This window comes from Melospiza georgiana, chromosome 5 (genome assembly GCF_028018845.1).
Source record: "Melospiza georgiana isolate bMelGeo1 chromosome 5, bMelGeo1.pri, whole genome shotgun sequence".
NCBI classification, from domain to species: Eukaryota; Metazoa; Chordata; class Aves; order Passeriformes; family Passerellidae; genus Melospiza; species Melospiza georgiana.
Window position 1 is genome coordinate 33,299,809 of NC_080434.1, and position 14,616 is coordinate 33,314,424.

General features: G+C 45.4%; 1 protein-coding gene across 1 annotated transcript; it reads left to right on the forward strand.

The window, feature by feature from the left end:
- The first annotated feature begins 415 nt into the window (after positions 1-415).
- On the forward strand, positions 416-13,345 carry PPEF2 (protein phosphatase with EF-hand domain 2). Its single transcript, XM_058024757.1, has 16 exons — positions 416-476; positions 3,582-3,709; positions 4,250-4,307; positions 4,795-4,970; positions 5,985-6,099; positions 6,939-6,985; positions 7,387-7,553; positions 7,637-7,673; positions 7,754-7,903; positions 8,571-8,891; positions 9,632-9,817; positions 10,440-10,582; positions 11,102-11,208; positions 12,130-12,293; positions 12,846-12,933; positions 13,164-13,345. Exons 1-16 carry the CDS (start codon positions 416-418, stop codon positions 13,343-13,345), a joined length of 2,130 nt encoding a protein of 709 aa, XP_057880740.1.
- Positions 13,346-14,616: the final 1,271 nt, after the last annotated feature.

Consider the following 14,616-nt stretch of genomic DNA (forward strand, 5'->3'; position numbering starts at 1 on the left):
ATGTCTGTCTGCACATACTGCTTCTTAATGACTTTTTAGTAGTTCCTGATCATTATTGAAAAGCTTTTTATATGTTTGCCAAACAATCACAATACCTATTTTTATGCAGGTAGCTAAAGGTGCTGAACTGATTCCTGTTTATAAAGCTCACTTGCAATGTGAAGTAGTGAGACAGAAATCCACATCTGAATGTCTGGGAGTAGCTGCAGAAATCTGGTAGTGTAAAATGTACTTGGGCATAAGAGAGGTCCTCTGATCATTGATATTAAGTGTTAATATATTTAATTGTAGATTCTTGGCACTGTGAGACATGTTGCAGCTGTTTTGATTCTGACCAAATGGTCTTCCCTGCATCTCTTTTGTGTTTTTGGTGACACTGGGCCATTCTGCAACGTTGGAGCATTGGTTGGACAACATGGGATCTGGTAGTTCTGTAAATGTCCAGTACAAGCACTCCCTGCAGAAGTCTGAAAATGGTGAGTGATTCTTAGAAAAGCAATCTTATCCTGTTTTCTCCTGCATGTGCTGTTGGGAGGTTGCATTGAATGTGTTTCTCCTCTGAGTGTTCTTCATATCATTGAAGTGAGGCTCTGTCTTTGAGTATCCTGTGACAAGGATTCTTAGGTGTCAGGCAGAAGACAACAGGCTTGAGGAAATAATAGCTATTTAGACAATGAGTGGGTTAAAATCCACCCAAGCCTAACTAGAGAAGAAAGCTACAGTTAGCACCAACACCTGCTGGATGAAACACTTGCTGGGTAATGCAGCTGTTATGTGTGCTGACAGTGAGACAGATGTCCCCTGCTGCTTCTCCTGGATTATTTTCCAAGGCTCTTGCTAGTACAGCCAAAATAAATCTAGTCCCAAAGAAGGTGAGATGGTGTGGCTATGTAAAGCTGTCAAGCAAAAAGTGTGCACTTTGTCAAATTACATCAGCAAAGTGCTCTTAATCTCTTTTAATAATCCAGACGGCTCTCAAAGTTGTGGTGATTTATGTTTTGAAGCCCTCTGTAATGGGATTAATTTTGTGGGTGTGTGCCTGTGTCTGCTGCAGAGGAAAGGGAGTTGATGAGGAAGACCTTAGATATAAGGAAGAGCTAAAAAGTAAATAAACAGTCTTTTCCTTGTTTGAATCATGCAGTCATGAGCACTGGCAGAACAGCAGCATGGGGCAAACTGATTGCAAGTATTTGGAGAATAAGGATTGGAAGTGGAGATAAGGTTGTGACTCACACTTTTGTTTGCTACTATCCACTATTGAAAAACTCTTTTTATTTAAGTTAGACTTACCTGTCACCCATAGCACCAGAGGTCCATGGACTTTCCCAACAAATTCAGGGTTATTTTAAGATGAGCAAGTGTAACACAACACTAGTTACTTATTTGAGACTTTATATTACATCTGATAGCAGAGCAACAGTTTCCCACAGCAGTAAAGCCTCTCTGAATTTGTAGACTTTGGCTCTCAACATGCCTCAGATTTGGCCACTTGCAGTAGGGCAGCTGCTTAGGACTTGGTGCCCAAATGCAGCGTGCCAGATCTCATCCCTGTCCCCCCTGTCCAAGGTCTTTGAAAGCTGTTTTCAAAGGACAGTGTTGGAGCAGAGCTGTTCAACTGGCCCTGCCTTGGAGTGTAGTCTGGTTTAAGCGCTGCCACTTTGCTATGCTTTCAGCAGCTTATATGATACATGGTTTAGATCATCATAAAATGTGGATAAGTCTTTCTCTTCTCTGTTCATTTCTTTTTTCCAAAATGATACAAACACTGCCAGATATAACTCACCCAGGTAAAATGCTAAATTAGAATACCTGGCTTTTTCAATTGCAGTCAGTCTCCATAAAAGCAGAGTAAAAACCAGTGCCTTGCCTATCTGGGGCTTAAATGCTGTTAATGGTGGTATTTATGTTAACTGTGCACTTGGTAAGATGTCTCTCATAGGTGTAAGTTTTTACTGTTTCTAAGATTTTGGTTTTCATTGGTATGTGTAGAGTTATCACAAGGAATTTTTTCACAGCCCAGCAGATCAGTAAGCATTTTCTCAGCAAGAGAGAAGGCAAAGAATACAGAAGTTATTCCCGAGTTAAGGCTTGCCAAATCTTACCTTCTTGACCACAACTTGAGGTTCTCTCACACCTCTGCTGAAGAGCAGCTGTAGGTCTTCCTTCTTTGTGCTCTGCAATTCCCAGTGCTGAAAGTGAATAATGATTTAAAAGGATTATTATTTTCAGTGTATAATCCATTGAGATACCTTCATTAGGCAAAGGTCGCTGTCTCCTGCTGAAGTACTTGGAGGGCCATTTGTTATGTAATTAATGCAAGCTGACTGAATTAATATTATTTCTCAGTATAGAAGCCTTTGGGTAGGGGGTGAGGATTTTTCTTTTTTTAATGAAGATTTTCCCACACACCTCCCATTGCTCTCCCGCCTTTGGTGAGCAGGCCTAGTTCCCTACCTGTGTTGTTTCCCTTGGGTTTTGAAGCCAGCTTGTGGATACAGCAGTCATCCCTTCCCACCTCAGCTAAAGATGACAGAGAAGCAGTGTTAGAAGATGTTTTAAGTGTAGGGCTCACGGGTGGGGCCCCAGAAAGGAACAGGAAGGGATGCAGTGTAATCCAAAGAGAGATGTCAAGAAGCAGAGCTGGTCCGAGTGGGATCAAGGACAGCTAAGGAGGATGAGAGATTCTAGAGATAAAATTTTGCAGCAGAACTTGAAAAACAAAATGTGAAAGTACACCAATGTACTTCACTTGAAATATGCACTCACCCCATCTGAAATAATTTTTGAAGGGAACACACTGGAACTGGGAGAATACAGAGGCTGTGTTTAAAAGATCAAAGGGCAGATAGCCATAATTTGGTGGGAAGCATCTGATGTCAGCACTGGCTGTGGCTTGAACATGAAATAGGTACCTGGAAATTTTGGCATCTCATTAATTCTGTGCCATTAATGGCCAAAGTTCTGCCTCCCCTTTTTCACTGTGGGTGTAGTTTTGTCTTTATTTTATTGTAAGGTAATGGTATGTTGATATTTATGTTAGTGTAGAGTCCTTCTAAAGCTTTTCCACAACTGCAAAAGCGGAGGTATTTATTTGGCATAAAGAGAGATAGAAAATCCCCACATTTTTAAGGCTCTAGAAGGAAACTTGGTATCCAGTCTTCCCCCAACTCTTTGCATGGCCTCAGTTAAATTTCTGGTTTCCTGAAGACCCAGCACCTAGAGATGGTAAGAGTGACATAAAAATGATCAAGGTAGGTAGAAAGGGAGGATATTGTCTAATAATATGGAAGAATATGTTACAGACCTTAGTAATTTGTTGTTAACACTGGTGCTGAAGGAACCAGCAGCAATGGTTGGAAGTGCTTCAGAGGTCTCTGGGCAGGCAGGGTCAGGTCAACCTCTTGCAACAAAGAAGGCAAAAAGAGATTTTTTGCCCTTAGGCACAAGAATACAATTCCTGGTAACTTTTTCCTGAAAAGGAAAGGTTCTCCTCCATGTTCAGAGGTGGGGAAGGAGCTGCTGCAGGTGCCTCAGCTGCAGGCAGTGCTGCTCAGAAGCTTGGTTCTGTTCTTGTCTCCCAGCTTTCAAGGCAGCTGTCTTGATCCAGCAGTGGTATCGGCGCCATGTGGCTCGGCTGGAAATGCGCCGCCGCTGCACCTGGAGAATCTTTCAATCCATTGAGTATTCCTGCGAGCAGGATCAGATCAAGGTATGGTGCTGAGGAAAAGAGCAGGTAGGAAAACGCATAGCAATGTGGTTTCTGTGCCAGACTCTGCCTTTTTGGGTGCTAGTTGGTCACCCTCTAAGTGCTTCAGTGGGCCAGGGACTGGGTTTCCTGCCCCTTTTTAACCTATTAATTCCCTGGCTACTTGTGTTGCATAAAACAAAGTAATGAACCCCAAAAGCAAGCCCCAAGAGCCATTTAACAGAGCTTTTCTGGAGTCTGAACACAACAGGCAAGTCTATTTGGTTTCTTATGCTTTAACTTTGATTAAAATTCTCTTACATGGCTGCTTTGCAGGGAGAGGAAGGGTTCATAGCATACTTCTGCCTGTGGCTGAAGGTAAAGCCACTGTTTTGACTTCATCTCAAGAAAGTCAAAACTTAAATTGGTACAGTGAGAGTTGCTGTATGTACCAGACAGTGTGAGGAAGGCAGAGGTAAAACTTCCAGAAAGATGATTATGATAGGTTGCTACTCTGTTCGATTTCATTCCGGGGTGAATGACGGGCTTTCCCTCTTCCGGCAGCTTCACAACTTCTTCAGTTACCTCATGGACCAGTTCACACCAAGCAGCAGCAAAGAGAGTAAGTTTGTGTGCTCTTTGTAGATGTGGCACCTGCAGCTCTGAAGGCTGAACCTTGTATAATTCATTGCCCAGTGCTGGGCAATCTTCAGGATGGCACATGTGGCCAAGTCCCAAGACTGAAAGCATCAGGATTAGAGAGTGAATTGTCTGGAGACTATGAGCTGTGTAAGGGATGTGGGGCAATGCCTGCTCTTAGGAGCTGGAAGGAGGCATAAAGGTTCAGTATGTTGTCACAGAGTGGCAGAACGGTGCACACTGCACATGAACATTTGTCTCCTGCAGCCTTTCCCCCACTGCAAGTTTTGTAGCAGTGCCAAGCAGTACCCAGCATCCATGGCTGCAATTGCTCCTGAGTGCCAGCCTAACTAAACAGCTCTTCTGTAACAAATTACTAGCATGGTAGCTGGAGCCAATTAACTACTTTTTTCTGTGTTTCTCTTTTTTTTTTAAATTTTTTAAATCAACCCCATAAATCTGCTGTCCAGGGGATTTTATCAGTCGCATGTTTGTAAGTGGGGAAAGTTACAAAGAGGCAGAGCTGGAAAAATACTGTGACTATGAATCCATAGAGGTGCCAGACTCCTACACCGGACCCCATCTCTCTTTCCCACTCCTCCCTGACCATGCCACGGCCTTGCTGGAAGCTTTCCAACAGAAACAGGTAAGGATCCCAAAAAGGTACCATGCTCTCCCCTTCTCTGAACAGGGTTGTAGGATAGATAATTTGGTCTTAACTTTCTTACCAAGCTCAGTTGACTGGAGTATAACAATCAGGCTGTTAAACAAAATGGGGTTGGAAACTATATGGTATTTCCTAATGCCATAGAAATGTTCTTCCTGATAATGTACTCCTGACAAAATGGAACACTTTAAGTAGAGGTGTACCAATATTTACCTGAATTTCATTTTTAAAGGGAGAAATCAGCAACAGCTCATGTTGAGACTTTTCATAATTTTTTGTTCAAATTTCTCAATTTGTAAATAGGTATAGGATGGCCCAGAGGAAAACAGCCAATTACAATGTTTTGTGTTATGCAACTTGGACTCTGGTTTAAAATGTAAATTGTGAGTTTTTTGATAAGGAAGTTGAGTACCACTCCAGAACTAACAAGCCTTCATACAATTGCAGTGTTCTGCTGCCATCCCTCAGCTGATATGCTGAACTGCAAAATAGGCCAAAACATCCTTACTCCAAAGAGAACTTCTAACCCAAAGGTGTCTCATGTCCCTGCTGTATTAAAGGCCTATGCCCTGGCTTTGAGCATATCTATCACTGCAGGACAAGTGGAAACTCATAGACTGGTTCAATGTGGAAAAGCTAAGAAAGATCTAGAGGAGCAACTTTGTTACCTGTGATGTTGGACTGGAATTTCTGCTGCTTCTGGAGGTGGTGTGGCCTAGTGGGTATAGCCTTGTCCACAAGGTGCTGAGGTTTTAGGGTTGCTTTGCCAGCCCTCTCAGTGCTGAGGCTGGGCTGCCTTGTGCAAGTGTCTGCCATCCTTCTGTTTCCCAATATATCCCTCATCTTGTTTGTAAGCCCATAGGTCAGTACAGACTGGCATTCCAGGGAGAATTTCTACCACCCAGGCTATCCTGGGGGAGTCTTTACAGCCACAGTGGTGCTGCTCAGAGGCCACTGATTTCCTGCTTTAATCCTTTTACTTTCTCCTAGTAGCAGCTCCATGCTCGCTATGTCTTAAACCTCCTGCATGAGACCAGGAAGCACCTCAAGCAGTTGCCAAACATCAGTCATGTCTCCACCTGCTACATCGAGGAGATCACTGTGTGTGGTGGGTCCCTTGCAGCCCCCGGGGTGGAATGCTCCTATGGGAGGGTGGGGCAGAAAGAGAGTGATAGTGAGAGCACGATGCCCCCCTCTGTACTGAACGTGGAACACAATGCTCTCTATAAGCAAAGTGTGTGGTGCCTTGAGAGGCAGCTGGGTCTGTCTGAAATACCCAGGTGGTCTTTTTTTGTCCCACCCCAAACTTGGAGTTGTTTTACTAAACCACGGAAATCACATCCAGCTGAGGACTGGTCACAGCACTTGGTAGTGATCTGACCTATTCTGTGGTCTGGGATTATTTGAAAACAAAATCCTGGAGCCTTTCTCGGTGAGCACCAGCGCGTGCATCCAGATCCAGAATGTCAATGCATCTTTGCATCGTATAAGTAAATTTGAGACAAAGCTTTTTACTTTTTTCCTACTCTAATGTTAAAATGTTGAGATATTTCTGAAAATACATAGTACAGACTTTTGCATGCAGTCAGCCTCTGGAAAACAAACCCCTCTCTCCAATATTATGTTAAATGACAATTAGATGGTAATTTTGAATGCTAAGCTTTCTCCCACATAATGACAATCTTGTGCCAGGATGTGCCATCACAAGAGATAAATGACCAAAGCTTCTAAATCAATCTTCAGCAGATGGTGTAGGTTTTTTTTATTGTCCTTCTCAGATTTCTGCTCAAGCCTTACATCATGTCCTTTTCCTCTAGGCTTGTGCTTCCCAAAGTATTTCTGTGCTGATTAATTTATAAAGGACCTAGTTCGTAGCAAGTTAGGTATTGGGTGTTTTTTTAAAGTCCAAGGTAAACATATTGTGAAGCATCTCTTTGTGCCTGTCAGGAGACTTACACGGCCAGCTGGATGACCTGTTCCTCATCTTTTACAAGGTAGGCACCACACTTAGAGAGGGAGGATGTCCAGGCATTGCAATGGGTATCCCATGGGTCATGTTGAGAAGTGTTTGCAGAATTGGGCCATTCATGTGCAATTCTGCAAGTCAATTGGATTGGTTTTAAATAGCTTAACAAATCAGTAGCTTATTCCCTTGCTGACTAGAAAATCTGATATCCACGTCCATTTTATTAGTGCCAATGGGTGTTTTTCTAGTGCTTATACCAATGACAACTCTTTGCGACTGCCAATTTCACTGCTGGGGCCCACAGTATAAAGATGAGCAAGGGTCTGTTGTAACCTAGGACAGAAGTGAGAGGCTGCAACTGGGGGGAGGGCATATGGACACCTTGGAGAGGCCTCTCTGGTGACATCCACCTGTTCCTTGCTTTTACAGAATGGCCTTCCTTCCCCTTCCAAGTCCTACGTGTTCAATGGGGACTTTGTAGACAGAGGCAAGCAGTCCCTTGAGATCCTTGTTATCCTCTTTACCTTCCTCCTGATCTATCCCAAGGAGGTTCATCTCAACCGCGGGAACCACGAGGACCACATGGTGAACTTACGGTACGGCTTCTGTGCAGGGCTGAACACCATATCAAGGGCCTTGTGCAAAATCCCACTGAGCTTCCTTTCTCTTGTTCCTTTAGCTATGGTTTCACCAAGGAAGTGATGCAGAAATACAAGGTAGGCCTATGTTTGTGTCTTCTTTACCATGTGAGATATGCCTTTAGAAGACTGGATGCTTTATCTCTTCTTTCTCTCAGGTGCATGGGAAGAAAATCTTGAGGATGTTTCAGAATGTCTTCTGCTGGCTGCCCCTGGCCACCCTGATTGATCAGAAAGTCCTCATTATTCACGGGGGCATCTCTGACACCACTGACTTGGACATGCTTGAGAAAATTCAAAGGAACAGAGTAGGTTTTATTTTCCAGTTATTTCAAGAGACAACAGTGTTGCTGATTTGTGGTGAGAAGCTGATTTCTACATGCCAGCTTAGCTGTTGACAAGACAAATCTAACAGATGGTCTTCCTAGACAAGATTGTGTTTAGGTATAGGCTTTGGTTAGTGTGCGTGCAGGAGCTGTGAAGCGATGGAGCACTGCTGGTTTCTGGAATATGTGCTGCTGCTGAAGTAAAAATGCAGTGATGATGAGACATTGTCCCACAGTTGCTTAGCCTGTTTTTACCCCTTAGACTTCCAGAAGGAGTTTAATAAATCATTTAACTTGCCTCTGCCTCACTCACTCAGTTAGGAAATACCCCTTTCCTTCTTCAAATAAAATCACAACTCTTGCATTAGTCATTCATGCTTCCTTTGCTGCATAGTTCCCATTGCAGATGAAATCTGTATGCAGGAAATCAATGAGGAAGAGTGAGATGTGATGTGCATGAGGCCCAGCTGCAGACCCAGGATGGCTTGTCTAAGAGAATGGCACTAATAGTTCCCCATAGTCAAGGAGCAGTTGATGGAAAGAAGGGAGTGAGGCTTGGATCACTTGAAGTCTGCCAATGGAAGACATTAGAGCTGAAGGTCTGGGTTTCATGCTGTGTTATCAGCTCCATTTCTCTCATATCTTTCAGTTTGTTTCTGTGTTAAGGCTGAAGAAAAGGAAGGAATCGAGTGGAAAACCACAAATCCAGGCCATAAATGGGGAGAGCGAATCAGGCACTGATGCAGCTCCCAGGTTATCTCTGCAGCCCCAGTCAGCCCAGGCTCCTAGCACAGCCAACAGGCGGGAGTTCTCCAGGTGGCTCCGGCAGACGGTGCAGGAGCAAATCGACACGTGCCGCCGGCTGGTGGACATCAGCGAGTCAGAGCCAGAGGAGCTCACCTATTCCAGCATGGTCTCCTTGAAGGATGCGGATGAGCCATGCTGGACTCGCCAGGAGGAGTGGAAGCAGGTGAAGAGTCTTAGCAGGGTCCTGAGCTGGATGTGCTGTGGGTGCCTCCTGCAGCAGTTGGTCATTCAGTGGTAGGTGGCCAGGAAGGGCTGCTCTGTGAGACCGTGGGGATGTTTTGTTGGTACCTTTGTTACCTCCTGGGAGGAGCAGCTGGGAACTTCCTTTCCTTGTTTTTCCAGACTGGGAGTCTCTTCTGTGCACTCTGAAACCACTGTTAGTTGGTTGACATTACATGTGACCTTCCAGTGCTGCACACCTTTTCTCTGTAGCACTGTACGCTGAAGTCAGAGTTAAAGGGATTAGGCCTTAATCCACACAGTGGTTACTGAGTTAGCACTTGTATTTCTGCAGGCTATGGAAGGACCTGGCTAGAGAACAAAGGCATTTTATACTAAGCCTACTAATCTGGATCTCAGAATCTGCTGGTTGTTCTTGCCCTGGGACTTGTGTTTTGGGATGGAGAAAGACAGGGAAGGCTCTTGGACATCTTAATGCTAGCAGAGGCAAAGCTTGTATCAGGCTTGACTAATGCACATCCCTCTTTCCCCAGACACTTTGGATGTGCCTGTAGCTCATGGCCAACAATATTGCCAGTTCTGAGGTGGCCCAGGTCTGTGACAGTCTTCAGCTGGAATGCAGGAAAAATGTCTGTTCCCTTGCACTCTGGTTACAGCAGCAGTGTAGGGAGGGATTCCGAGACTGAGCTGTATTTTCTTAGTGAACTTTGCCAATCCTTTCAGGTTTTAGACATCCTCTGGAGTGACCCCATGCCTCAGGAGGGCTGCAGAGAAAATAAGGTGCGAGGTGGTGGCTGCTACTTTGGGCCTGATGTGACAGAGAAGTTCCTTGAAAAGTACAGCTTGCAGTTCCTGATCCGCTCTCACGAGTGCAAGCAGGAGGGCTACGAGTTCTGTCACAGCCGCAAGGTCAGCTGGGGGTGGTGTGAAGGGCACTTGGGTTTCCATCCTGCCACAATGGGGTTTCTGGGGGGGGGTGGCTGTCTCAGTTCTGCATTTCTTCCAGTGGGGCTTTAAGCATGTGCAAAATCCTTGAACAGGCCTATTGGGAGTTAACTGAAGTGTGGGGACATGGATGCACAGGCAAACTGTGTCCTTGTGTGTGGTGCTTGAGAAAATATCTGAACCCACTTGTGCCATGGCCCCCACTTAGTGCAGCTGCTCCTGCAGATGAGCTACAAAAGGGTGCTACTGAGCTGCTGCAGCCAAGTTCTGTTTTCAGAAGATGCAGTCAGATCTGTGGCTTCATCAGGGCACTCGGATTCTGGAGAGCAGAACTGTTGGGAAAGAGCACAGGAAAATTGCAGAAGCCCAACATGTGGCCAGATCCACATGTGACCAGTGCCACCCACAAGGAACTCACACCTGCATGGCTTCCAGGCCAGCTGCCACCTGGCTCTACCTCTTCTCCCTATAACATAGATGCTCTCACAGTCTGTGGACTCTGGAGGGGATTGGGTGTATTGTTTACATGTATATCAATATTACAGGATGAATGTACTGACTGCAAATGCCCTTTTTTTGGGATTAGGTGCTGACCATCTTTTCAGCCTCAAACTACTATGAGATTGGCAGTAACAGGGGAGCCTATGTGAAGCTGGGACCAGACCTCATTCCCCACTTTGTTCAGTACCAAGCAAACAAGACAGCCCATTTGCTCACCATGACCCAAAGGCAAGGCTTTCTAGTTGCTCTATTTGCCAAGTCAAAATTCCCTAAGGGAAAAATTTGTGAGCTTTTAGAAAGTTTGACTCTGGAGATGAAGTTTCACAGCTTGATTTTTCTAAAAAGCTCTACAGGAGGGATTACACTTTGTACTTGAAGTTACTGAGGAAAGCTCGAGGGTTGAGAAGGGATTATTAACAAAATTCCAAGGGGATTTTTCTAAAGCTTGCTGATTTTTTTCAGCTCCTCTTTTCCATGTCAGGTTTTAACTTTTGACCTTTGCTGAAGCTCTCTTTTGGGTTGTTACTTCACAAATGAATGCAGGGACTTGTGGCATCAGCTGCAGGGAACTGTGCCCTGGGCATGCAGTGCCTTGTCACAAGCACTGAGATGCAGCTGTAGCTGTGCAGAGCAGTTGTGTGGGCAATCCATGGACAAGCCAGGTAGAGCACTGGGAGGGAAGGTGCAGTTTTTCTTGTGATTCAGGGCAAGTCCTTCAAGTGCTTCTCTCTGTTCTGCATCCTCCAGAATCAGCAGAGTAGAGGAGTCCGCCTTTCGAGCCTTGCGGGAAAAGCTCTTTGCTCACACCTCAGCCCTCATCAGTGCCTTCAAGTCCTATGACAGGGACAATACAGGTAACCCAGAGCTGAGGGACGTGCGAGTTCATTGCCTGGTCGGATAGGGCTGAAGAGACTACATTGAGTTTGTGGCTGGCTCGGAGACTGCTCACTGACAGGTGTCACCAGCTGTCATGGGGAGGCTGTATCAGACCTTGCCAGAGGTCATTTGCGTGTTACTCAGTCTCTGTGGATGCCTTGGAGTGACACCACAAAGTGGGGATGCTGAAAAAGCAGGACGTCATCAGCCTGAGGCGCAGTAATGGAGACTGGTCCTAGAAGAACTCCTTGCAGCTGAAGTACTGATGAAGCCTGGGGAAAGACGACCTGGAACGTGTCTGTTGTGTCAGTTGAGAAGGGCTGGGTGGTCTCTAGAGCCCCTTCATCCCTGAAGTCTAAAATCACCGGGAAGAGGAAAGCAAGGGATGTCTTCAATGGCAGTTGTCTTTGTCAGACCTTAAGGAAGGAGCTGAGAGTTCTGACCTCTGTGGCAGACAGGAGTGCTGTGTTGATGCAGTGACCAAGAGATGTTGCTGAGAACTGTCCACTGGTGGGCAGGGGAGAAAAGGGATATGGTGGCTGGCAGATCTGCTCATGGAGAGAACTGCTTTCTTGCTTTCTTCCCTGGTAGTAAAACTGTTCATAGGAATCCAGCTCGGTTGTTACAGCTGCTGCTAAAATGGGCAGTGGGCTGCAAATTTCTAATGAAATACCGAAAGTTAGTGTCCTGCATTTGTTCAGATGCTTGCAGCATCATAAGCCTTGATATGTTGCAATGATAAAAACCTTGCTGAGGCTTGGGTAGGAAGTGCCTGCACTGCAAAATAATGCTGTGCTGTCAGCAGCACCTAGACTGTGTGTCACTGTTTTAGGCTTTGTCTTTGCCTTCACGTGCTTTCCGCCGCCTGTGTCCCAGAGGTGTCTCCCTTTTGTGTACAGGAAAGATCACTCTGAGCAACTGGGCGACAGCAGTGGAGTCAGTGCTGCGGCTGGGACTGCCCTGGCGAATGCTGAGGCCGCAGCTGGTGCGCAGCACCGAGGACGGCATGCTGGAGTACAAATCCTGGCTGGATGACCTGGCCATGGAGCAGAGGAGCCAAGAGGTAAGCACTCAGCCCCTTCCATCAAAGCATGATGTGAGCAGCTCTCACCAGATCCCTGGTGCATACAAATCAATTGCAGTACAAAAGGACAGTGGATTCTCCCTGCATAACCTGAAATCACACTGAAGTTGATAGGAAGTTTTGCCTGAGCTCAAATAGTCCTGAGGCACCCAGCCCATTTTTACAAAGAGATGACGGATGTGAAATCAAAATTTAGGGATAGTTTGGATGCAGGCTGGTGAGTAGGAAAACTGTATTTCACTCTCCAAGTGGCAGTTTCTTAATTACACCCAGCAAATGCAGCTCTGCAGTGGTTATAAAATGCAGCCTGGTTCACTGTTAGCCCAGAAGAGCGCCAATGGGAAGGGACAAGTTGCTGATGATCTGTTCTGCAGATGCACAGAGGCTCCAGTCATCACACTCCTGGTTGATAAAGCACTGCTGGCAAGTTCTTGAGAGCAAAAAATATTCTTGCTTGTGGAGACATCTGCAGTAACAACTCAGAGACAGGAGAGGTGTTGTCAGGATAAAAACTGTGATCATGTCTTTCAGCACATCCAGTCCAGCTTGCTGGAAGTCATTTATCGAAACAGATCCAACTTAGAGACCATATTCAGGATCATAGACAGAGACCATTCAGGTAAGCAGGTGTGCAGGGGCTGTTGATCACTGCCTTCTGTGATCCCTTCTGCTTTGGAGTTTGCTTTAGTATGTACAGAGGTGTTTTTATTTAGGCTTGGGTGGTCCTGCTCCCTCCCACACTTCTGCAATGTCCATTTGTATTATGCCTCTGCTGCTCTGAGCTGTGTTTTAGTCAGTGTTCTCCACATTAGGAGATGTAACTGCAGCACGTTAAATGCTCCTCTGCAGGTCTCATCTCCTTTGAGGAATTCCAGCAAACCTGGAAACTGTTCAGCTCCCACATGAACATTGAACTCACGGATGATGGCATTAACGACTTGGTTCGCAGCATTGACTTCAACAAGGATGGGAACATTGACTTCAACGAGTTCCTGGAAGCCTTCCGCCTGGTCAGACAGTGCCCGTCGTGAGAACCTGCCGGGAGCCGCCCTGTCCCATGCCTTGATTTCTACAAAGCCAGGACTGTCCCACCTAACCTAGAGTGTGCCTGCAGATGGCAAGCAGGGAAAGGGGAGGCAGGTGGCCAAAACAGACATCACTGTAGGTGATAGCTGTGACCCATCTGGGGAGGCTAACAGGTGAAATAGATGAATTGCACTTCAATTCAGACTGCTTTTAAAAGAAGCTGTGTTTTAAATAGTTTCCCGCTCAAAGGGAAAATGCAACTTAGCTTCTCTTGTCAATGTGAGAGGATATTACGGGTGTATTGAAGAGCAGTAAAGTGGAAGTCAATGTATTACATGTAGGCAGCATTTTAATGAGGTAGCACCTGTTTGATTGCAGCTTTCCTTTTAATAAACCATTTTTCCAGACTGCTGTTGCTTGGCTGTTTATTTTTTCTCTAGTTAACTCTGTGAGCAGCAGTGCTGTTCCAGTGATGACACCTACTTCCCTGCTGGTGTTCCTCTGCTGTGGTAAGCTTGCTCTGGAAGTTTGGAGCTACTAAGTACACACAGTAGAGCAGAATGTTAGAAAAATACCTCTAATGTGTAAAATTGTCTCTAGCAGGGGGACTTGTTTAAAAAATCTATTGAGATAATTTCATTTTCAAAGCCCAGGGCAGTAGATCAAGTAGCTCCCTGCTAGGGAGCCTATGCTGCAGGTTTGTTATTTTCAAAGCATGGTGGGATCCAGCTTGTAAAGTGGGGTGGAATGTGAAGAGTTAGCAAAACAAGAAACAATGTGGTTCTCAAATACAAGCAGCACAGTCTAGCAGGGGCCCCATGGCAAAAGACTCAAGACTGCTACCCCAGCCTCCAAAACAGAATTCTAGCCTCACTCAATTTCTTACAGAGCTCATTGCCCAGTGCAGACAGTTTATTAACTGGAACTATGCTTCCAAAAGGAAACTAATCCTGTTCCCCCTTAGCTAGAGCTCCACATATGCTTTTTCAATTGTAATGGAATCATGCTTCCACAAACACTCTCAAATGCACAATAGGGGTCCCAGCATATTGCAGCTGTATTTCTATTTTTCCATCCTTCAAATTTAATTAATGGAATTAATTTTGATGACTAATGAACAAACTGATTTTGCCCCTTCCACGTTTTTTTCTGCTGTACAAACTCCTACTGCAGAACACTGTTTTTTGTTTCAGTTATTTTTGGTGACTTTGGCACTGAGGGGAAAAGCGGGTCTCTCTCCATGACATGGGGTGAGTAGGTACCTGCTCTGCAGCGC

Bases quoted from the DNA above. Each gene is read 5' to 3' on its own strand.
- PPEF2 (XM_058024757.1), top strand. From the start codon at position 416: ATGGGATCTGGTAGTTCTGTAAATGTCCAGTACAAGCACTCCCTGCAG. The intron at 4,308-4,794 runs GTAAGTTTGTGT...TCTGCTGTCCAG, and splicing joins ACCAAGCAGCAGCAAAGAGA to GGGATTTTATCAGTCGCATG. The intron at 12,934-13,163 runs GTAAGCAGGTGT...GCTCCTCTGCAG, and splicing joins CATAGACAGAGACCATTCAG to GTCTCATCTCCTTTGAGGAA.